This window comes from Protopterus annectens, chromosome 15.part0 (assembly GCF_019279795.1).
Source record: "Protopterus annectens isolate FY-2018-M chromosome 15.part0, PAN1.0, whole genome shotgun sequence".
Classification (NCBI taxonomy): Eukaryota; Metazoa; Chordata; order Ceratodontiformes; family Protopteridae; genus Protopterus; species Protopterus annectens.
In genome coordinates this window covers 515,189,071-515,215,360 of record NC_056749.1, presented here as the reverse complement: position 1 = coordinate 515,215,360, position 26,290 = coordinate 515,189,071, and the positions used below count along the sequence as shown (strand labels likewise).

Here is a 26,290-nt window from a genome sequence, read left to right as displayed (position 1 = left end):
ACATATTATGTAACCTACTTGTTAAGAATTGTTTTGGAACTTTTCTCCCTGGGCCTCTGCTGAAAATGTACTAAACCCAGTTGAATTTTCCCGGTAAACAAATGTAAAATAAATAAAAATAAATAAATCTTAATTCAATGCTGCACTCCTGCCTGATGTCGCATATCTCCTTTCACACACTCCATCCACCTCTTTGCTGGACATCCTCATTTCTTTTTACCTTCCTCGTGTCTGTCCCAAGTCCTCTTCACCAGATTGTCTTCTACTTTTCTGCACTTGTCCAATCTGTTCTCTTTGATCTTTTCATTTATAGCTATTTTGGCTTTTGCTCTTATGTCCTCATTTCTTCATCTTTCCCATAGTGTGCTTCCTACCACCCTTCATTTCCATCACCTCTAGCTTCATCTGCTCTGCCTTTACTGCCCAGGTTGCTGTGTCATACAGTAGGACTTGATCACACCACTGTCTTGTACAACTTACTTTTCAGCTTCTTTGGCATTCTTCTGTCATATACTACACCTGAGACTTTCTGCCAGTTGGCTGCAGCACCTCTGGTTCTATCTTTGAGCTCTTCATTCAGACTTCCCTTCTCCTCAACCACCCCTTTCAGATACTTGAAGCTATTTACCTGTACCACTATCTTCCCTTCTATCTCAATTTTCAGCTTCTTCTGATGTCCCCAGTTTCCTGCCATCACAACTGTCTTATCTGTGCTTAGTTTCATCCCATGTGCCTTCAGTTTTTCATTCCATTCTCCTGTTCTTTGCTGATGTTCTTGCTTAGAGTCTGCTTGTAATGCCAGATCATCTGCATACAGCAACTTTGTTGATCTGTCCCCTTCAACCTGTTAGCTAATGTAGTCCATCACCAGTATGAATAGCAGTGGGCTCAGAGCTGAGCCCTGGTGTACACCTACTCCCACTGGGAACCCCTGTGTGAGGCTGAACACTGTTTGTACTTAAGTCATTGGGTCCTTGAACACAGCCTGCATTAATTCTACCAATGTTTCTGAGATTTCAAAACCAACGCAGTACTGCCCAGATGAGCTTTCTTGGGATCTTGTCATATGGTTTCTCCAAGTCTAGGAATGCCCAGTTGGACTTTTTTCTCATCTCTATCTTCTTCTCAACTGTCATAACCTATTTCTTCTTCCTCTCTATCACTGCACTACCATTTTTCCTATACGCTACACTGCCTTCCCTCGCCAATTATCTATTTATTTTATTTTTATTTGCTATTTGTTAACTGGGTTAGTCCAGCTGAGCCATTTGGCCCATTTTCAGTGGAGCCCTGAGGAGAAAAGTTTCAGAAAAATACAGAAAACTTTACAGTAATGATTAAAGTATTTCCTTAATACAGAAAATTTACAGAAATTAACAATATTCACACAGCAGAGAAAATACAAACTAGATACATAAAATACAGAACTGATGCATAAAAATTACGAGTGATCAGGTGTCTACTATATACAAGTTTTTTTTTTTTTTCAGTTGCATTCCACATGAGATACAGATGAATCCTTGTGGATTTGAAAAATAGTGTTTTACCATTAGTATAATAGGCATTCTCAAGTCTCAAACCACTAGTAGTTATTAACTGAGGAAGTGAGTTTTTTGGATGCATATTATTGAAAGGGGGAGTTGTTACTTGTGTAACAGTTTGACAGGTTAAAAGGGGAGGGTTATGTAACAAAACATGTACTTGAGTTCATGGAGGATTTTGGCATGAGCAGATTCTAGAGTTCAGGAGGTAGTTTTTAACTTCAGCTTTGAAACAGGGGGAGCTAGGGATGTTACATATGTTTATGGGCAGTCTGTTCCAGGCTAAGGAGACTGAGTGTCTATAAAGCAGTTTGCCTGTGTTTTTGTGAGTCTTGTAAATATCGAGTAGGTTCTGGTCAGAGCTGCAGTGGGTGGGCTGGGGTATAGTGAGATACAAGTGAAGAGAGTGAGGAGCAGGCTGAGGGTTTGTTTAGTAGGGAGTGAGTAAGCTGTAGCTGGGAGAGGAGGAGGAGCTGGGGGAATTCTAGCCATTGGAGTTGGTTTAGGGCAAGACAGTGATGAGATCTGCATGGCAGATTAGTGGCAAATCTGGCTATGTTGTTATAGGTTTGTTCCAGTTTGGACAGGAGAGATGTCTGGACATGAGTAAGGATAGGGGAGGCATACAGAAGGGAAGGAAGGAGAAAGGCTTGAGCAAGAGCTGATCTAGGTTTAGGAGCTAGAAATGTTTTAGTTCAGTACAGAAGGCCAAGTTTTTGGTTATTTTTTTTGATACTCTGTTGTGTATGAATGGCAGCCATTTTTGATGGATGAAAAAGATTGTTGTGTTAAGGAGTGAAGGTTAGGAATGCTGTCAGAGATAGAGATGATTGTAGAGTCGTCTGCAAATTGAATAATAGTAGAGGAAGAGCAGGAGGAGTGTAGGTTATTGGTGAAGATATTGAAAAGAAGTGGCTCTAGGATTGATCCTTAGGGGACACCTGTTTGGATAGGAAGAAAAGGGGCACAGGCAGATTCCCACCTAACAGACTGGAGTCTGTTTGTGAGATAGCTAGAGAACTGGTGAATAGTAGGGGGAGAGGTTAAGGTCTGTTAGTTGAAAGCTTTGGAGAGGTCAAGAAAGAGGCAGGATACAAGGTGGTTATTGTCCATAGCTTCTGCAGCAGTATGTGTGAAGGAGAGCAGGGCAGTGTAGGTGCTGTGATTAGGTCTAAAGGCATGCTGTGTGGGGATAGGAGCATCTTTATCATACCTGCTGTGACCTCATCGGAGCCTGCTGCTTTCCCTGACTTCATTTTCCTTCGTGCTATTCTTACTTCTTGTAGGGTGGGTTCCTTCTCTTCTCTCATTGTAGGCTCTATCTGGGGCAGTACAGCTTCTGTGGGGTATTCTTCATTCAGAAGCTGCTGGAATTACCCCCTACATCTGCCTTTGATGTTCTGTGCACTGGTTAGTAGGTTGCTGTTGGCATCCCTTATGAAGGGTGTCTGACTATCCTCTTAATCTTTCTGCCTTTGCTTTGCAACCTGATATAGTTTCTTTGTGTCTCCTTCCAGAAGTTGGTAGAGTGCCTGCAATGCCCTATTCTTTGCACCAGTTCTGTATAATAAAGCACACCTTCTGAGCTGTAAAATGTTTTATGGTAGATGTAGTCTTTTACTTATTCATTTTATGATGTATTAATTTAAGTAGGTAAGTGAACTAGTTTCATTTGACCCCATTTAACCATGACCTTCACCATAAGGGCCAAGGTAATTGTAATTGCAACCCTCCCCAGCATCTAGAATTTTGCAGAAAGTCCAGATTTTTGCCTCATATGTTTGGTCTGGTCATAATAAAATTTGTGGTTTACTGGCAAATCATTGAGTACTGAAGTCACTAAAAAATGACAAACATTTGAGGTTCAGACTCTGTATCATTCAGAAGAGTCATGCTAATGCCCATAATTCTACCAACTTTGTAAGTTTCTATGAGTAATATTTAAAACCAGTCCTTATTTTGGGCCTTTGTGCACCATTGTTTCTGCTTTGTCCAGAATTCTTGTGCTATGAGATTGAGAGATATGACTGCAGTATATATGAACACTTTAGAGTCAGTCAAATGGCATGTGCATGGGTGGATGTACGAAATTTGTGTACCTAGATAAAATCTATTCAGATGTGGGCATAATATGAAAATTCCGCACAGCTAATAACTAGAGACTATGGCTGAGTCTCAAACCCCACAACCTGAAGCTCTGGAGAAGAAATCTTAATTGCTAAAGCCACTTCATGTGTACTGAGCCTCTATACTTTTAGTTGTTCCTCTGAGATGGTTATGTGTTCAAATCATTACTTGAGAATATGTAAAACGCCGAACTCTGTAATGATGTAACTATTTAAATAGAAATTGTTATGCAGACTTCGAAGTATGGATGTTGTTATACTTTGTTAATATTGTAATTTGTGGGATATTACCACAAACGCAAGACAAAATAACTAATGTAAATGTTTTTAATTATCATTTATTATGGCCCTTTGTCTCGAGTCATGGGTCTGTTGTTGACTTCAGCACAAACAGAATCAAGAAAGTAAAAACACTGTAATTTCAAATGTTCAAACAAAATACTTGCCAGGAGGGTGGAAACACTTGATTTAATTTGTTAGTGCAAAATGTGTTTGACAAAAGCTGAAAATATCTTTGTGAGTTCCCCTACCCAGATCACTGAACTACATTAAAGAAATTAATTCAGCATTTTTTTTTTTTTTGTAATTGTCACATTCCTTAAAAACTATCTCATGTAATGTATAAAGCATATAAAGCTACTAACAATCTGATCATTCTTTTTAGGTCGGCTACTGGAATGAATATGAGAAATTTGTCGCTGGAGTGGACCAGCCGCTTACAAATGAATCAGCATCAGTTGAAAACAGAACAATAGTAGTCACTACAATTGTGGTAGGCTTTGTATTTTGTGATATTTAAAGCTTTTGACCTTGTAGAAAAAGAATTACTTTTGTCGGTAAAGAGATGTATCAGGGAAGTTTTTATTCATTCTTTTACTGCATTGAACTACCTTTAAACTAAGCATCCTGATTTTCTCATTCTGCAGGTTCTTTTACCACAATAACCATATGTACAGCATTTTATACTTTACTGTGTTTAATATTGAAAAATATATTTCTTTAACTTTATTTTGTAATGATTTATCATAACTTGCATAGTAACATCATACAACACTATTGTTTCTATATAGACAGTTACTGATTGTGGAAATTATAGTATTGTGTTTGCCATGCTACAGCATTGACACAAACAATGTGTAGATATTAATAATTCTTCACCATTGCAGGAAGCTCCGTATGTTATGAAGAAGAAAAACTTTGAACAACTAGAAGGAAATGATAGATATGAAGGGTACTGTGTGGACCTTGCAGCTGAAATAGCAAAGCATGTTGGCATCAAATACAGACTGGCAATTGTTGAAGATGGTAAATATGGAGCTAGAGACCCAGAAACAAAAATTTGGAATGGCATGGTGGGTGAACTTGTTTATGGGGTAAGTATTTATGGCTGTTTTCATTTACGTTTTTTGAAGAATTCATTATGTTCTATTATTTACTCTGCCATTACATGACAGCAATTATTTTTGTTTTCATATTGTGGTCGCAAAGAGGTGATGAAGGTGGAGCCTGTTTGTTTCCACTAATGTGTTCTTTAAGATGAGAATAAGAGGCACAAATTCTGAATACACTGTGGGTAGTGGCCATTAAGGGAAGTGGAAATAACCCTTATTTTTTATTTATTTTGCACTTTCTCCTGGATTCTCTGTTAAGTAGAACAGTATAATATGAGTACATAGCTGATGCAGGGTATCAGCTGCAAACAAGTATTAGTTCAACTTGTTTCTGTTAAATGTTTATTTTTGGATTGTGATAAGAGGTCTGGGCCTGATGTTGTACATGTACTGAAGCCATTAAGGAAGTATGCCACAACTAATTATGTAATGTTTTCATTGGCACAGTATCTTGTGTGTACTTTTTATATTTAGTCAAAGTATAATTTTCTGAACTTCATTGTCTAAAAATACTGTTTCTGAAATGACCGCAATATTTCAGGAGAGAAACATTGAAACTTGTTTGTGTTTTATCATTGTTGGTTTTTTTTTGGTTGGCAATTGGCATAGAGGGATAGAGCCTGCTGATGGTTGAAGTAACTCAAGTTTGATTAGTGACTCAGGAGAATATGAGTGCATGTCCTTAAGAGGTGGGTTACCATAACTGTCCAATGCCAGATTCGTATCACTTCAATGAAAGACCATTTCACTGACACCCATTTCACTGAGACCAAATCACCTAAAATTTATTTTACTGAAAGTTCATTTCACGTAAAACTCATTTCATTGACAAATAGTACTCTAAGGCAAGTCAAAGGTATATGTCCTTTTCCCCACTGTAGTGTGATCCTGGTGTTAGTATATATAGTTAGGGGGTGTCAGGGGTACAGTTTTTATGTTGTCTGGTTTTGTTTTACATTATTTGGTAAAACCCAACTAGGTCTCTAACTATATATACTAACACCAGGATCTACTTGTCAGTGAAATGAGCTTTAGGTGATTTATCTCAGTGAAATGGGTGTCAGTGAAATGGTCTTTCTGTGAAGTGATATGAATCCCCAATGCCACAGTCCATCAGTGATGTGGCACAGATGCAAAGGGATAATACAGGCTTGGGCATTTGGCCACAAAACTACAAATGCATCAGTCCTCATTGTAGGAACATGACAGTTCACTTACATGGGGAGGGTAAAGTGTCTCCATTGCTGATACAGGTTACTTGTTTTCTGCCCATGGGAGGGGTTACAGCCCATAATAAATACACCCTCATTGTCAGGATACCAGCAAGGGTATGAACCACTTCCTGTGGGGCAGCAATCTCTAGTCATCTATCACCTTCACTGGTAATACCCTGGATGGGGGAAATGAATGGGTATAGCTAATAGGGGTGCCTTGATGATTAGCAGGTGCAGCAGGAAAAAATGAGCAGTGGAAAACCTGTTTTTCTGGCTAAAAATCCTAGCCTCATTAAACAATAATATCCAACCCTATCTTGGAGGAGTATAAATACTTTGTTTCTTGTAGTGGTCTCTGAAAGGTCATACATATAGACAGGGATTCACTATGATTTGTGATTATGTCATTTAGTTAACAATAGATTTATCACCACAAAAGCATATCCCCATATAAACAGCACTTCAAAAGCTTCAAAACACAAAAAAATTGTTTTTTTGAAGGTGTCAAGCCCCACTTTACACCCCCCACCCATGTGGGGACAAGTCTCCATGAGCCTGATTTCCATACACCAATTCTAATTCCATACACCACCTCTAAGGTTGCATAGACTCACAAAAAAGGGAAAAGGTGAAAAATAAACATAAAACTTACTACTACTTCCTCCATTTTGGTACCCAGCACAGAGCAAAATCTGCAACTCAGCCTGTACCAACATTCTAAAATATTAACCATAAAACCTCATGATGTTTTTACGACATTTTGAGATTTCCTCAGAATGTGACAGACAAATTGTTGGTTTCTTTTAGCAATGTATATACCATATAAAGCACGATTTTCAAATAAATTTTTGAGTAGGTAGCATTCTGCACAACTCAAGAATACGATCTCTCATTTTCTTGTAACCAGGCATACACCATGTTAGCCACAGTTTTCAAATTTCATTTTGAGGCTTAACCTACTACACAGCTCAAAAATATAATTTCATATCCTTAAAGCTTTTAAATTAAAAGTCTGCAAGTGAGTTAGCAAAGATGTATTGCTGCTTAACCATTTAGAGGTTTCTTGTGCAGGTACGTTAGTGTCTGTAATTAAATAATTAAATTGCATGCCGCGGTGGTACAGCGGTAGCGTTGTTACCTCACAGCAAGAGGTTCTCCCGTTCGATTCTCAGTGTGGCTTGGGAGTGCCTTCTTTGTGGAGTCTGCATGTCCTCCCTGCGGTTCAGTAGCACATAATGGGCATGCAAGGTTGGGCGTCGAGCTGGCACCTCGGCGTTTCATAAAACTCTACTGCCAATCATTAGCGGACCGGAGTTCCGCTGTGGCGACCCCTTACTGGGAAAAAGCCGAAAAGACAAACAAACTTCGACCTTGCATATTTTTAATAAATATATATACTGTAAAACCAAACATGATGTTACTAGGGAGGAGTTGTAATATATAATGCTAGTATACACATTAAAAATGTTTAGCTCCACCAGTGAATGTTACTGTCACAAATGTACCCTTAGTCTCATGCCAGCTAGTATGTACAGTTGTGTCAGATGGGGGTGAATGTTACTGCCACAAATGCACCCTTAGTCTTATGCAAGGTAGTATGTACCACTGTGTCGAATGGGGGAGGGGGGACAACAATTTGATTGTTGGTATATAGTTCTGGTTTTACCTTATATAATCAGTGTTACAATCAGAACACAAAATGCTAGTAGCTGAATGCTAAAATTATATTTACATTTCTGATATGCATATACAGTATATAGTGTTCAGGTAGTAATGAAATTCCTGTCGAATTGTCATATGTTTACTATTCATATCTATCTGTCTTTCATATGTGAGGCACATGACAACAGAAAAATGGAAGGTTTAAATGGTTGTTGCAGTTCATCCAACAGAAAAGATTTTTATTTTGATGACACACAAGTGCACATTGCAGTGTATGCTCTAATAGGAATATTGTGAAAGAACTGTAACTTTGCACAGAGGATGAAAACATTTAAATATGTATTTATAGATGTAGAAGTTTGCATTTTGGAAAACGGGCACGAATCCTGTGGTTCTGTTTGTGGACTTGTCCCCCAGCCTTCTTTCCTATGTGCTTCATATGTTTACTATGTGGTTGGCTCCTCTGGGAAGGGACCCTCGGAGCTGGAGTAATTACATGCAGGTAGGGGGTGAAGCCCTCACATAGGATGTCCAGTGGCATTTGCCTCTCCACTGTAAAACACTCTTTAACTTGCAAGGCATGTATTTCATTTTAGTCTTCCAGACTTATTTTTTCTTGCCTTTTCTGGATTTTTCCAGTTGAATGTTTCAGTCTGTTAGACTTTCAGAATGTATAGCGCAGGACTTTGTAAATTGTAAGCCTGAATTTCACGGTTTTCATTTAGAACTGTACAATTTCAAAAATCCTTGCTACACCCTTGTGAAAAGGCTATTTTCAGTGAATCAACCTTTTAATAATTTTCATTTTGAATGCTCATCAGAGTGGGATTTTCAGTATTTCATTTGATTAATAGCCCTGCTATCTTATTACTTGGCTCAGAAGGTTTACTGTCTAGATGATTAAGCCACTCATTTCAGACTGAGGGGAGACAAACATCCCAAATTCTTTGCTAGCTGTATATACAGTCAGTTGACTCACTCCTTAACAGAAGAGTAGCTCGGGTGGGGTGAAGGGAGCAGCCAGGTGTCAGTGGGAATGATCAGCACATCCTTTTTTTAAGCTTTTCATGGAAACATGGGGGTAGGCAGTAGTGCAGGAAGGCATTAAGACCTTGTGGTCCTCTTTAGATGAGAAGAAAGGAGTGTCAGATTAAAGAATGAACCTTTTTTATTTCCTTTTTTGCTGTCATGTAGAGTATTAGGACATTAGGACCTAGTGCTTATCTTTAGGAGAGAAGGGAGGAGCTCCAGATTGGTGGATGGATCCTTTATGTATGCATGTATGTGTGTATGTATATATGTATGTATTTATTTAATTTTGTTCCTCAACTTAGCATTGAGGGGTACCATTTTGGGGAGCAGCACAAGTTGCCAAATGAGCCAACTTCAGCTCTGCCCCTCAGCCAATACTTAAGATCAAAACAGCAACAAGCAGTATTTCCTCCTTTTTACTGTTCTTAACAGATGGTGTGCACACTCAAAACAAGCTATTTAAATAATTTAAGCAGCTGCAGTTTCATACTGTGACTACTTACATGACTTCCAAAACTGAACTTGTGCCCAGCCACACAAGCACCACTAACTTGGGGGCTCACGTGGCACTTCTGCTGCAGTGTTAATCACATCACCCCTAAAAGCTTGAATTTGGCCAGTTACTGCCTTCACCCTGGAATAGCTACAGCTCTATCCTCAGTCAGTCAATTCTGCATATGCCTAAAAGTACATAAGCATGGCATTACTACTACTGAGATATGTATACTGTACAACAACAGCCATCCATCCATTGCTGTTGAGTCACATGCAGCTGCTATAGTGACCCTCTGAACAGCTGTCACCATCCACAGAGTTTACTAGGCAAGTGAGGAATGGAAGTAGATTTCTAGGCCTTTCTTCATACCACACATGCACTGCAAGCACACACACCCCTCTACAGAAAATCTAGAGTCACAAATCCACCTGCTCCATACTTTTAGGATATGAGAGGAACCTGGAGTTCCTGAAGAAAACACACAAGAATGCAATGAGGACATGCAGACAGTGCAAATAAGGCAGCCCAGCTGAGAACCAATCTGAAAAACTTTTTGTTTGAGGCTATGATGCCAGTTAAAAGCCAAGAAAATTTGCATTGTGAAACAAAAGTTCTTCTAAATGTTTTACTTGTCATCAAAGACATTTTAATATAAGTTTTGTTATCAAATATATGTCAGCTGTAGGTGTGAGTACACGTGTGTGGTCCGTAAGAATGGCTGTGGCAGGGCTAGCCACCCGGCGGTGTGAACATTGCTTCTAGGTGATGGTCAGTGTACAAAATGGGAATAAGGTGGTAGATGCCAATGCTATTCTGTATTACTGAGTTTAATAATAGCAAATTTAAAGAGGGGGGTTACACAGCAATAAATTAAACTTGATAACAAGCTATGCCAAACAAAACATTCAGAAAACTGTAGAAAAGACACCCATCTATAGGATACTGACAAGTTAAAAGTAAGAAACTCTACCTTTCCTAATAAAAGGAATATAAAATAATCAGAACATGGAGTAAAATGTTTGAGAACACATTGATGATGTTTGGCATTCTGAGGTGCACTACCCTTAGCAGAAGAAAAAAATATTTCCAGTTAAAGTATCGTTAAACAGGGATCAGCTATGAAAGTGTAATAAAAAATAGTCCATTCTTAAATATATTTTTAACTTTACTGGAAGGTTCAAGTGTTTTGTGTGTTGGTCAATAATGGCAAGAATCATGTTGTCTATTTAGTAGTTAGAGATTTTGAATCATTTTACAAACATTGCAACACCACACTATACTTGTTTAGTGTGTTGCTTTGAGACTTCGTGGATACCACGGAGATTACTTGTTTTTTGCACTAGGTTATCCAAAGATGCTTTTTCTTCCCGAAAGACCTGGAATGATTTTATGATGAATATATGAATGTAAAATGATGTAGCCACATTGTGCATTACTTGACTAACTCAGTGTCATTACAAGCACTGGCACAAATCAACTTAGAAACTGTACTGCAACAAAAAAATGATTCGGAAGTAATGCAAAGGCAATATTACAGAGACATTTCAGTAAATGAGGTATTCAAGTAGGATGAGATAAAAGTCTCTAAGTACTGACAAAGGTCCACTGCAGCTCTTAGTAACTGCCTGAACATTATTGTGACTCTGTACCAAGACCGGACTAGGTGTTTATGGTATTACTCACTAGTCGTACCATAAAACCATAGCTTTCCTTTCTTTCCATTCATCCATCACCACTTTCCCTCCCCCAGACATACTTATATTAGCTCCATTCCTACTCATCACAAACTGCTAAAACTCTTTCCATGGAAACATAGTCATGTAAAGATACAGCTTAAATCAGATTAGCCACAAAACAGCCTCTTAGTTCAAGAAACTGAACACCTTCAGACAGTCACAGCTGGTTTGCAGTGTTACTCAGGCAAAACTAGTTCCCTTTATGCACTTGCTTGATCCATCAGCTGCCTAGACAAAATTATGGTGTTCTGTTCTTCATACTGATAGTAATTCATTTCATTCTTTCTTATAGTAATGACTAAAACAAACGGGGTAAATAACAAACTGATGGATGCGGTCAGCTGGTATGAGACTACTTTCAATCCACATACCCCCCCTCCCCTTCAAAACATCAGATATAAAATGATAAGAAAGGTTAATGTAAATATAACTCATTAAATTAATCTCTACATTTAGACATATAAAATCATCTTGTATTATGTTCATTTAAAAAATTTAGAATGTTAACCTAAAATGAAACCATTTGACATATTGGTTACTTCACTACAAGTCCCAACATATATATAGGTGCAACTTCTTTTCAAGTTTGTATGAAAATATGTGCATACATATGTATATAGATGGCAGCTAAACTCTCACCAACGATTGTAAACAATTATATGACAGTGGCAGGCCTACAATACTACAATACTGTCCATAATAGTATAACTCCCTTATCATGATTATATTTTATATGTCTAAATGTTTAGATTAATTTAATGAGTTATATTTACATTAACCTTTCTTATCATTTTATACCTGATGTTTTGAAGAGAGGGGGGACGTATGTGGATTGAAAGTAGTCTCTGTTTGAGACTTGAATCCAATTAGGTAGAATGATGAACATGTGGGTGGATTTTTTTGAATGTGTTGCTTTATAGCGATGTACGTTACACCAGCTGACCGCCTATCATGTGATTTTTTTGTATCTGCTATATAAGCTTGTAAGGTTTTTTGTTTGTATTAATCTGAAGAAGTTGCCGTATATACGGCAACAAAAAGCACTTCATTAATAGTCTTAGTCTCGGTTCTGGGTCTCGCCTTTGTTGTTGGATACTTTGTTTTTCATTTTTCATTCTTATAGTAATGACTGCAGCTTAACAGTGGAAAACTGCATGAACAGAAAAAGGTTAAGACCACTCTCCTTGTTATGGCCAGCTTCAGGTATATCCCCATAACTTGGAAATATAACTAGATGCTAATTGGTCATCTATTCTGAATGTATTTAAGAGCTTTTTTCTTGCACATTTATGTCATTTGTACTTCAAGGCATACACTACATTTTCAAGACAAGTCTATAAAAATATTTGTTGCTAGGTTAATAAAAGTCTCAGTGATCACATTAAGCAAAACAACAAAAATACTTTGTTTCATATAAGTTTATCTCATGTCACTATTCATGGACTTGGTGAATCAGCCACTGCAGTGTATTGCCGAGGGAGGTACATTAACAAACTTTCATACAAGACAGTTGAGCAAGAAAGGCACCTGGACAATGCTCTAGCTAGCCACAGGCATATGTAAAATAATCACACCTTTGATATTTATACTTGGGCATAACTCCTCCTCAGCCAAAGTGCTAAACTAATGAAGGAACAATTGTCCTTGTTTCAGCTTAAGTGCCTGAGCACCCCCACATACTCTGTTCCCATCTGTTTGTAGGCAGTTTATAAAGCCATTATGTTGTAACTCATGAAGAATTTTTAATCTCAGATTATCTCTGCTGCCTTACTTAATGTGAGAAAATACCACTTAGCCATCCCACTTGTATATTCCATCATTATCTGACTATGCATGGCCTATCTCATGACAGCTTTTAAAAAGCTTCACATTACTTCATGTAAAAAAAACAAGGTCATTTCCATTCACTGACAAAAAACATACCTGCATCATTTCCTCTCTGTCATCTTTAAAATCAATCAGTAAAAACAAAATGAAAATTCCAGCAAAGCTAGAACTTCTACTGAGTGACCTCCCAAATCTCTTGTATCAGAGGCACATGGGAAAACTGCATCAAGTGATTATGTTTTGTGTTTCCTCTCCAACTCACAGCTTGTTTTCTAACCAGTATTTAGCAGTATAACTGCTCTGTGGACTGTTAGAGGTACAGTTAGTAACAAAGTAGTCAAAAAAGAATGACGGCCCTCCAAACAGCATATGTGAAGACGATGGAGCAGGTATGTGGCTGAGCTACATATGTAAATAAGGTACATAAGGAAAACTGGTGGTACAATGCAGAAGTCCAGGAAGTTATGAAAAGAAAGTAGTAGATAAAGTGTGAGATAGAAAAGATGAACCATTCTAAGAAGGAATACTGGTTGGCTAACAAAGATGATATGAGAACAGTTGCAATACAAATTGCAATAACAAAGAACTAGTCATCAGAGGCACCTTGTCAGCTTGTGGCAAGTGACTCATCAGACAGTACAAATAAACTCTGTCAGGTCTCCCAGCAAAATCAAAAAGATAAAGAAGATGGCCATCCCATGCAATAAATAACTGATTCCAGCAATAACCTTCTCACCGGTCCATGGGACATCAAAGTAAGATGGAGGGAGGACTTCCAGCAGCTTCTGAATGAAAAAGAAAACCAGAAGTTGTACAACACCATACTTTGCCTACAATTACAGAGGAAGAAGACCCAGCCCCCGAAGAAGAACGAAAGCACTGAGAAGAAAGCAGCAGGTTCAGGTAAGGTCGCAGCAGACATGATCAAGATATTGGGCAAGTCAAGGAAGAAATGACTCTTAATGGTACTCAGAATAATATAGAGAGAGAGGCACGACCCAGACGACTGGAAAATAAGCATTATACATGACCAAATGAGAAATTCACAACTATAATGCACATTTGCAATATTCATCAAAAGTAAACTGCTTTAAAAGCTTTGTTGATATATTTTTTGTGTGGAGTGGTACAGTTAATGAATTACATTATTTTATTGAATATTTAAATATTTTCTTTATTTAAATACAAGTACTGATTTTTTGAAATTTTCTAGGAAAAGTAATAATTTTCCAGCTGTCTCCCTGTTATATGATGGTGTTAATATACACACAACAATTTTTTAAAAAATCTGTACACAGAACAAATTCTTACATTGGAGCAGTATGCATGCCCCCCATGTTTTTAGAGGCATAGTTAGTGGGCAATTTATAAGAATGAGTAGACTCAACACAAATTTGAATAAATGTTATGAACAAATGTTTGAGATAAAACAAGAATTCCTTGCAAGAGGGTATGATGAAATAATTTTGAATACTTTGATGGAAGAAGCTGTAAGTTCAAGAAGTGATAGGGCTAGTCCTTATTTTGGAATGGATTGTTTACATTTACCTAATGAAGGACATATCCTGTCTGAAAAGAATGATAGATTATGGCATATAACTACTTTTAATAGGAATACAAACAATTTAAAGAAGATTTTAAGTCAGAATTGACTTATTTTAAGATCTTTGCCCGAACTACGATCTATTATTGGCACCAGTCCAAGTTTTTCCTATCATAATTGCCCAAGTTTAAAACAGCAATTATGGTATAAGGACATTTGTACAACTTTTGAAAGAAGAAAGAAGCCTTTCTAATAAAAATGGTACTTCTCCATGTTGTAATTGTTGCTGTTGCAATTTTTATTAATGGGGATACTGTTTTTATCCATTCTAATACTAAGATGACATATACTTTTATTTGTTTTGCGACATGTGATTCCATAAATATAGTGTATTTAGCAACTTGCAATGTATGCACAAGTTATGTAGGGAATTCTACAAGAAAATTAAAAGAATCATTGAACATAGGTCTGATATTAGAAGGAATGCTTGCACAAATTCTTTGGCTATGCATATTAGTGAGAAGGACAGCAACCATGTTTTTTCTTTTAGGGTGAGGGACAAAGTTTTTAAGAACTTGAGAGGGGACATTAATAACAAACTAGAAATGAAAGAATATGATTGGATTATCCAGTTGCAGGCTGACTCACCTGGACTTACCTAGACAGTATCAGTAAAGCCTAATCTAAAATACAAACAGATGTGCTTGCATTAAATGCTCATGCTCTTTAATGGCATTCATTTTTAATTGCATTAATTGTTGATTTTCATTGGCTGTGTTATTTTTGTAATGTATTTAAGGATGGTGTTGAGTGTTAGTTTTTTACACTGCTGAAGGGTTAAGACAAAAGCTTTGTTGTTTTATTAAACATTTGGATTGATTTGTGTTGCTGAGCTCATTTTTATTCCTATATATTCACAACTGCAGACATTTTAGAGGTATCAAAATCCTGTTGTGTGGCAAGAAAGTGCTGGAGAGGATTATTAATAAATGAATGCAGAGTAAAAAGTTAGATGGGAGATGAGCAGTTCAGATTCAGATCAGGATGCAGTACAACTGATTGAATGTTTGCAGTGAGACAGTTGGAGAAAAAGAGAGTGAGATGAAAAAACAGCTCAACTGGGCTTTTTTAGACTTAGAGAAAAATATGTCAAGGCCCCAAGAAAGTTAATTTGGGAGTTCTGTGATAGTTTAAAGATCTAGAAACAATAGTAGACTACAGCAGGCTATGTGCAGAGACTCAATGACAAAATTAGAAACAGGGTTAGACTCACAGAGGGGTACCCAGTTGGTGTGGAGTGTATCAGAGTTCAGATCTGAGCCCACTGTTTGTAAGTGATGTACTAGATCAGCAAACAAGTCAAAATGGACAGATCAACAAAGCTGCCATATGCAGATGATGTGGCATTACAGTTAGACTCGGAACAGGAACTTCAGCAAATATTTTATGGGAAAAAAGTGCAAAACTGAAGGCACACAGAAGGAAACTAGGGTACAAACAAGACCATTGCCATGTTAGCAAATGGGGGTTTTCAGGAGAAGCTGAAATTCAAGATAAAAGGGAACATAGTGGAATAGCTTATCAGCTTCAAGTATTTTGGAGTATAGCTGAGGAAAAGGGATCAAGTCTTGGATCAGATGAGTTGCAGCCAAATGGCACAGAATGCCAGGGGTAGTATATCATAGACGTATGCCAAAGAACCTGAAATGTAAGGTGTACAAAACAGTGATGCAACTACTACTTATGTTCTGTACAGGGCAGGAAATGCAGTGCAGTTAAGAAAGCTAAAGTTGGTTGAGATGAATTGCCTAAGATGGGTGGTAGGATGCAGATACTGTGGGACAGATGAAGAAATGGCATCAGGGCAGAAGCCAAAGTAGCTCCAGCTGTAAAAAAGGTCAAACATAACAGCTTACAATGGTCCAATTACATGTGCAAGAAGGCAGAAGATAATTTGGCAAAGACATTTTGGAAGACAGGAAAAAGGAAAAGGAAATGTGGACATCCAGCAAACATGGTTTGCATGAGGGAAGATCTGTGACCATCAATAATGATGGTCAAAAAAGGTATGGGAATGGCACTGAATTGAGAGGAGAGGTCTTGACACCCTAACCTCATGTTGAAAATGGGAGAAAAAGAGGGGTTGTTGATGATGAGCATGAGGATTAGCCTGAACTGAAGAGTATGCATGGCGATATCTTGATAAAACAGACCTCCTTTCCCGTAATATTCTTTATGGTGGATGCAACATGTCTTTTTAAGGCTACATGTTGTTCAAGCACTGCACAAGGTATCTAGCTTGAGACCATTTCAGCAGTAAAAAGTAAGGAGGTGATGAACCTAAGACAATTTATTTTTCTCTAACATTTGAAAAAATTTCATATTTTGCCTTAAATGATTTAAAAACTATAGATTTGGTAGTGACCAACATTCTACTAACAAGGAGCAATGTCTGGATATCAGAGATGATATGGTGTATATTATGATATGTATAATAAAAATTTTTCTTGGCAGCATACTGTGAAATTTGGCTTTATCAACTATGTTGTCAAATGCTGTGAAAGTGGAAGGGTCACCAGATGTCAACATGAAAGGTTATAAAGCTTAAATTTTAAGCAAGGTTGGGATGCCAGCTTGCCATTTCACCATCTGTTAGAGTAGAGATATTTTCAAAATCAGACCTCAAGGTCTGTGCTAGGTATCTTTTTTTTTTTTTTTTTTTAACTTCACTTGTAAATATGTGATAACATACTGCATCAAATATTTACAAAATATCTAAACAGTTTCAGTATGTTTCTCTGCTCATTGTAGTTAAGCATGTAATCTGAGACTATGTCAGTATCATTCCTCATGCATGGTTGGATGCAAATCATTGAAGTTTATTATCTGCCATGAAGCTATGGTAGCTGCTTTAATATCCATGATGAAGGAGCAGTTTGTCTTCTAGGACTTTTGCTAAGAAATCTACACTGGTAAGTAATATCATTTTGGCAGTTGATAATTCTTTTTTACAGACATTTTTGCTAAATTAATGAATTCAGTGAAATAAAGAGTGGTTTTACATTTCCAGTTCTTTGTGACTATTTTTCTTGTTATACCTAAAGTGGACCAAAGGAGAGGCACCTGCACCCTAGCTATGGAATCTGGAACTGTTACATTAAATAAGACTGAGGAGTTACAAAGGATACAATTATTTGCCTACAAAGTTTGGGCAAAATTGCTAAATTCAACCCAAAAATGAGTTATTTTACAATCCAATATTACATGAAATCAATCTGCATTAGAGACTTCATTACACCTCCAACAATTCATTTCCCATAGTTATATATTAAAGCCACTTTGTGTAGTTAAAAAAGCTCTGTGAAGAAATTTCGATGTATATATATTTTCCAATAAAGAGAAGTAGATTTTCTCACAAATTTTAGAATTAAGCACTTATCTTCATCAGAAAAGGCATTCTTATTGATCTTAGTTGAGTAATTCCAAAATAATGAATCTATGGAACCAAACTCTTCTCTTATTATTTTATAAATTCTTGATATATATGATTTGTTCTTATTTGAGTTACATTTGATTTAAAAAAATACTCAAGTATCTTTGGAATATGTTTTGTTTGAAAATCCATGTAGATTTTAATCTGTATTATGTGATTTATTTCAAATTAAGAATTGATGCCAAAAGATTAAATTTGCATCTCTAAGGTCTAGCATTTTGTTTATATTAAAAGTTCCCAAACAACCCACAGTATTTGATATGGGGAACAATAGAGTTCATAAATATTTTAAATTTTGAAATTTATAAGGATGTAATCAGTGAAGGGAGAGGAATAGTATTTTTATTTAAACACATCTTTCAAGATCCAGTAAAATGTATTAATTCCTAATTTAGAGAAAGATTCTACAACATAGCTTTTATTATTTACTAATCTTTCATGAATGGATTTCCATGTTGATTGGTAAAAGGAATTTAACCATAGAGATATTTATTATATTGAGAATTGTGGACGTTGCATATAATTCAACATTTGGAAAACTTAATCCACCTTCTTGCCAACTTTTAACTTTCCAGTCATTGACTATTGTTGGGTTATTGGGGAACCAGAGAAAATTAAGGTGATTTTCTTACAGATTTTTAGGAAGGAGAATAATTAGTGATTGTAGATAGAAAAGTATTTTTGGTAGTATTATCATTTTTATTAAAGTAAGTATATCTTCCATTGTAAAAAAATGTTCTAATTAATTATTTTAGTAACAGTGCCTATTAAATTACTATACTTTATTGTTATTAAGTTTTTTACATTAGATTTAATCATAATTCCAAGATAATTAATTTGTGAATTGTCCCAAATAAAAATGTATAGTTTCTTAAATATTTACTAACTTTTTTATCAATAAGTAAAGTTTCTGTTTTATCAAGGTTAAACGTTAACCATGACTGTATTTCAAAGCAATTAATAGACTTACATTTTCTATTGAAGCTTCAACATCACCACTTGTTATTAAAATGTCATCTACAAATAACTGAATTTTACAGGAATAACTTTCATCTGTCAAGAATCCTTGAATTTTTCTAGTTATTTGATCTAATAATGTTTGAGAAAGGTTCAATTGTTAGAGCAAATAATAGAGGTGAAAGGGCCAACCCTGTTTTGTACCTTTTAATATTTTGAAAAAGCTAGAAAGAAAAGAGGCAATTTTAATAAAAGAGAACAAGTTACTATATAGACTAGTTATAAGAGTCAGAAAATTTAGGGAAAATTCATATTGTTTGTGTCTAAACAAATAATTCCAACTAATAGTATCAAAGCTTATTTATATCTAGACTTATTATAGTTAGTTCTTTTTTTTATTAGCCATATCTATCAAAATAGTAAGCCTAATTATGTTGTCTTGAACCTTTCTATGTAGTATAAATCCAGTCTGATCATCATTTATTAATCCTGACATAATAAGGTTCAGTATTTTTGCAAGAATAAACATAAATATTTTATAATCAACATTTAATAAGAAGAACATAAGTTAGAATCTTTATTTGGTTTCAATATAGGAGATATCCAGGAATATTTCCGTGGGGGGGGGGGCTAGTTGACATATGTTTAACTTGTTCAGAATATTTTTTGGGAATAATTTGTATAATTCTGGAATTCTACTATCAAGATCAGGGGATTTATTTGGTTTAAGATAGTTAATTTGATCTTTTAACCCCTTAAAAGTGAATGACTTGTCAACTTTGGTTCTTTGTTTTTTTTTGGTTAATTTAAACCTTATATTGTCTTTCCAAAAGTAATTGGTTATGTTGTTGATTTCTAAATCTGTCTCTTTGTTATTAGTTTCTTCATAATATTTCCTAAAGCATTCTAGTATGTCTTTTAAATCAGTTGCTTTTTTTTATTTTTATTGCCTTTAATATGATTAGTATTTTTTTTTCTTAAATCGAACAGCCATCTTGTGTAACCTTTTTGGGTTTATTGAGTAAGTTTGTAGTTTTAAGTTTTCCAGATTTATTTATATTATATAGTGATGTACATCAAGATACTTCTGATTTAATATTTTAAACTCAGCATTTGCTGATTTGTCATAAGGTTTTAAATTTGATTTTAATTTATCTATATTTTGTGTGGTGCATGAATAGGTGTACCTTCGTTGAAGGTTGTGCGTCAGGGCTGGCAACTCTGCACGTAAAAATATACTGCCAATCATTAGCGGACCGGAGTTCCGCTGTGGCGACCCCTAACTAGGAAAAGCCGAAAGATACAACAAAAAGACTGCAACGGCATCAACTCCTTTATCCCACTCATTTTTTTACATATGTACCAATTTTTAATTATTCCATATATTTTTTTAAAGACACCCAGAAAATTACTTCTGAAACTTCTCCATTATTATTAATTTCAATGGATCGATCTATTTCTTTTAGACACCATTCCTTAAAGTTTTTTTTTTATTTTATTTTACTTTATAAGCAGTGATTCTCTGATAGTAAATCAAATTGCTTGGCTTTAACATTAACGGAAATGTAATAGCATTATGGTCAGATAAAGGATATGAAGCTATCAATACAGCTTCAATTTTAGTAAATAAACTACTAGAAGTAAAAACTTTATCAATGTCTGTGTGGGTATAAAAATCTTTAAGAATACTATGTAAAGTTAAGAGAGTTAGTTGATTTAATATCATAGGTATCACTGAAATGTTGAGAATTAATAAAATGATCTAAGTGTTTAGCTACTGAGGACAGCTTAGGAATCTTATCAGTAGGGTTGTCTTTAATAGAAACAATACAGTTAAAATCTCCTGCAATAATCAATTCACCATTGTATATAAGGTTATAATATCCAAATATTTCTTAGCAACTTTGGCTCCATTTCCAGGTATCTAGTAAGACTTAACAAAAGTATCAGTTTTTTTGTCAAATTCTACTATTGCTGAACATGAAATCCCATTTTTATCAGAATATGTATTTAATATTTTAGGCATAGGTAATACATTTCTCCAAAGAATAAGAATGCCTCATTTTTTCATTTAAAATGAGAACTCACAAGAGTTGAATAATCCTTTAACGTTAATCTATCTACATCTTCAGATAACAAATGTGTTTCTTTTAAGAAAATTATGTGAACTTTATGCAGTTTTAAATATTTGTTTAAGCTACTCCTCTTAGATGGATTATTCAGTCCATTGATGTTTAATGAGAGACAGTTATATGTCAACATTCATAAGAACATATAAATGCACTGATTTAAGATGATTTAGCTTCAAATGTAATAACCAAGTACTAATAATTGTTTTTATGGACAGATACAAAAAGAGCAAAATTTCAAACTTATATACATTCAAACCTCCCATCATGGAATGAAAATGTCCTGATTTAATGATATAATCATACAAATCACAACAACATTACTAATTTTAACTAGACCACACTCAAGTCATGTTAAAAGGAAAACAATATAAAGTATTTGAGAAATATTAATATTTAAATCATAGAAATATATAGTTGGAAATGTTAATAATAAAGAATGATATTATGCATTCCTGAATACATCAAAAATATCCCAGAAATAATGCATTTCAAATGTCTCTATTTGATCAAGACATTTTATATCGTCATTTCTTCTAATTAATCATACTATAGAAAATGCTATACATAGTCTAGTATTTAAGCATTTATATGGAGGGAATAAATAAAACTGACAACAACTATAACATATTAACCTATAGACATCATAACACCAGTACATATCAGGATCACTTATCATAAAACTTTTAAAACACATTTAATAACATGGATGAAAAGGTGAAAGTAATAAATATAGAAGTATAATTAAAATGTACTACAATTTAAAATTACATATTTGTTTATGTATGCATAACTTATTTACATGGCTGTGCATACATATAACTGTGTGTATGTGTTTGTAAATTATGAGTAGGTGCTTGATATGTATATTAACAGTTAAGTGAGTGAATATATTCTATGTAGCTATGCATGAGAGTAAATATACAAATAAGGAGTGTTTTTAAGTGAATGATTGTATTATGAATGCATGTATGTTATTATCAATACCTCTAGTACTTGGAATATACATTTAACTTCTGCACAGGAAATATTCTTTTATGGTTATATTTTATATATATATATATATATATATATATATATGTCTGTATATATATATATATATATATATATATATATATATATATCATTCTTACTGTTATATTTGACTAATCTCTGTTACCTTTTACCATTATGTCTGGATCCTATATTAAGTAAATGTTCATTAACTATCTATTCTTATAATATTGCAATATTGTATGAATGTATTATGGAACTTCTGTTGGATAATTTGCTCAAATACTGTACTAGTGTATCAATGAATCTTGGAACTTATGTTGTATATATTGTGGAGCTTTTCTTCCCAGGCCTCTGCTGAAAATGGGGCACTAAGCCCAGTCAGACTTTCCCGGTAAACAGATGAAAATAAATAAAAATCAGTATCGTGTACTTATGGACTTGCTTATAGTACTTTTCATTGTCATATTCTGAAATGTGTGGATCAAGTTTTTGCATCCATCATACCAATGGGAGATGAAAAATGCTGAAATGATTTAAAAGTCAGTTTAGTATAAAATAAAATTACATATTTCACTAACAAATGCAGAACATTTCGAAGAGTTAAATCTGCTCATTAATATTATTTTCCAATAATTAGCAAAGTAACTGAGTAATTAGGGCAACAGATGTTGAGCAGATTGAGGTGTTTTAAGCATCTTTTCCTCTAAACTGTTTCTATATACCATGGAAGACAGCAGCTTATAATAAAGTACAAGTACAGTAGCATATATAAATGCCGTTATATGCAAATTAATATCTATAGAGAAGTTAAATAAATATATTTCCCTCAGAGCACGTTTATAATCATTGTTTATAATTTCCAATCAAATGTCTGTAAAATCATTTTTGTATAAAAAACAATTATTTAGCAACCAGTGTCCAGAGGTCTGAACCATATGTTATCACATATAAGATATGCTAGCTTTCTGCATGCTTGTTTTCATTTGCATTTTATTAATGAAATATTGCCTGTGTTTAACCTTATAGTTCTGTTGCATTTCACAGCTCTTTTGGGCATCACATCAGGTGTTAGATTTCACAGTTGCATTTCAAGGAAAGCACTGGGACAACTGTATCCTGAAGTAATACCAAAAGGTTATGGGGTATTTCTTTTTTGTAGGCAGTTTGTTATACCTCATGTACATACATCTGTAGACTTCTTACTTATAGATAGACAAGTGTGGTCTATGTAAATATGTATTTCAATCTGAGTGTGTTTTTGCATGTGGATGTAGTTTTATATATATATATATATATATATATATATATATATATATATATATATAGAATTGCAATGTATCATCATTTACTTAAGGTACGGATGCTTAATCTGTAACTTACCAACTTTCAGATGATTAATAACTCTCTTCAACAATATTTAATACACTGCCAGATGTTGTGTGTGGCATATGTCACATGTCATTTCTGTTTACTATGCTATCAGCTTCATTCATGCTTTGCATTTGTAAGTATTCTGTAATCCACCAACAGTCTTGATCCTTAACTACGTTTTTGTTTTATATATCTCAGGTCTTCCTTTATCTGTGGATTACCCATGGTCTATGTGTTTGTTATATTTTTTATGAGATTAAACTTTAGCTGTGCCACTGTCTGTTGCAAGAAACAGATCAGTTATTTTAACTATTAAGAATCTGTATTCAGAGGGAGCCCATGAAGAATATACCAGATAGCCCTTGAACAATGCAAAAGTTTGTTTGTGTCTTTCGGCTTTTCCCGGTTAGGGGTTGCCACAGCGGAACTCCGGTCTGCTAATGATTGGCAGTAGATTTTTACGTACTGGCTTGCCGGGCCTAACGCACAACCTTCAACGAAGGAACGCCCATTCACGCATGTCACTACACAGAAAACGCTCTAACTGAGAATCGAATGGGCAACATCTAACTGTGAGGCGACAATGCTACCGCAGCACCACCACCACAGTTAACAATGCAAAAGTTAGTAAATGTCAGAAATATCAGACATAGCTAGCAAAGAAGTTAATGGTTTGTACTTGCATAAATGAAATATGTGTATGAAACTATATATTAGGTCAGTGAAAATAATGGCTCAATTAAGGAAGGTAACCTTTTAAAATATCAGGACTCACAATACCAAGTCCTTAAATATTTAGACTAAATGATCAAAAATCCAGTCTGACAGTGTGTAAATGTTTGTGTGTACGATAAAACAGGGCAGCATGTTACAGAACCAGAGAAACTGTAGATGAAATTCTATTACTGTAATAGATGGTACTTTGTTTATCAGAAATATTCTGTATAGCAGTAACTGCATAATTCATTATTATTAAAGTTATATTCATGACACATTAAAACCAGTAATATTGTTTTAAACGAGCATTTTTATCAGTATAAATATATTATTCCTCTGTACTATGATATCTGTTGCATCAGTATATTTTATTTACACTGAACTTATATAAAGGATACAACTTTCACTGATTTATAATTAGGATAACCTAAAGATGTCATAAAACAGAAATTAGTACCAGGTGTCTTTAAGTCTGCAGATCTCATCTTTTTCTTCTTCCCAATGCATCATTCTTTCTTTTCCTTCTTTTCATTATTTAGGTTCATAGGTAGGTACTAGGCTATCGGCCCAAGGGCCTACGTAAGCCTAGCCAACAAGGTTCCCTGGCTTATGCCACCCAAGAAAGTTATTTTCCTGTGCCACTGTCGAACAGAGACACAGAAGTGATCCCCAGGGTGTATTTCCTATTTCCCATCCACTCATTTCATTTTAGAAGATATTGAGCACAGAACTACATGGACATGTTTAAAATTAACTAGATTAATTTTAAATGTTCTATTTTTTTGTTTCTGTTGCTAGTTTTAACATTCTAAAAGTCCACTTCCTGTAAATGATGGTTAAAGTTCAAATTGTATTTCCTGCAGCACAGGCAGCTTGAAAATGGAATCTAGACTGTTATAAGTTGAAAACCAGCTTGAGGTTTGTTAAAAAAGTAATAAAGCGATGCAACTAACATTAAGCAGTTACTGTAAAAAAGGCCCGCAACAGCATTTAACACTCGCGAGTTTAACGGTTTTTCTACCTTTAATAAGAACAAGCACTATTTTTTAAAATTGACTTAATACTTGTATAAATAAATGTACCAACAGTCGATAGCATTCTCTAATTCTTTGAATAAGAGCCCAAGTAATGAACAAACACCACACAAGTTAAACCTATTAAAAGAAAGCGAAGTAAGGCATATATATGATTTCATGTAGCCAAAACCATTAAACACAACACTCACTGTGCATAGATAAAGCTTATTACATACAACCACATTCCAAGGACAGAATAACCAAAAATAAACAGATTACTTGCAATTATGTATAGAACGTATATATAAATTAAGTGAATTAGTTAAACTTGTTAATATACACCCCCCACATAAACATTAATTTCTATGTTAGAAAATAATGTTTGAGAGGATTTAAATAAAATAATAGAGACTTGTAAGTAATAGGAATATAGTAAGTGCATATGTAAATATGTGTGTGTGTGTGTGTGTGTGTATATATGTATATATATATATATATGTATATATATATATATATATATATATATATATATATATATATATATATATATGGGTCTACTTCACATCACCTAAAACTGACTGACTTTCATTTCACCGAGGCCAAATCACCTAATTTTCAAAATACTGAAAACTCATTTCACTGAAATAAGTGAGAGACATGATGTGGGTTTCCATTGAGCAGTGACTTGTTTGTGATAAAAAAAAAATTCTGTAACTTGATAGTCATGTAGAAAGTTTTGTTGTAGTGTTTTTAAATGTGGGTATGTCTCTCTACATTTTTATGGGAAGTATCTAAAGTAATATGGAGGATGTTTTGTGCGTTCCTAGCAGTAGTAGCAGTGTGTATAGTACAGTAAGGCAAGTAAAAGGTATATGCTCTTTTCCCCACTGCAGTACTATCCTATATATAGTTGGGGTGTGGGAGCTCATCCCCCCACATTGGGGGTGTGGGTGACGTAGGCCCCCCCCCCAACTTAGTTTGGTTTAATATTGTTCAGTGTCTGTTTAATGGGTAAGTAAGTAATTTTTAAGTTCTGGAAAGAG

The 26,290-nt window shown here is 34.9% G+C and overlaps 1 protein-coding gene across 5 annotated transcripts in view; it reads left to right on the top strand.

Moving 5' to 3' along the window:
- The window catches only part of GRIA3 (glutamate ionotropic receptor AMPA type subunit 3), a 2,740,455-nt gene that overhangs the window by 1,923,993 nt on the left and 790,172 nt on the right, over positions 1-26,290 (top strand). For all 5 annotated transcript variants that reach the window (XM_044057328.1, XM_044057327.1, XM_044057326.1 and 2 more), the window contains exons 9-10: positions 4,332-4,439; positions 4,834-5,040. In XM_044057328.1, coding sequence (XP_043913263.1) covers positions 4,332-4,439; positions 4,834-5,040 — 315 coding nt within the window. The remainder of the gene's footprint in view (positions 1-4,331; positions 4,440-4,833; positions 5,041-26,290) is intronic.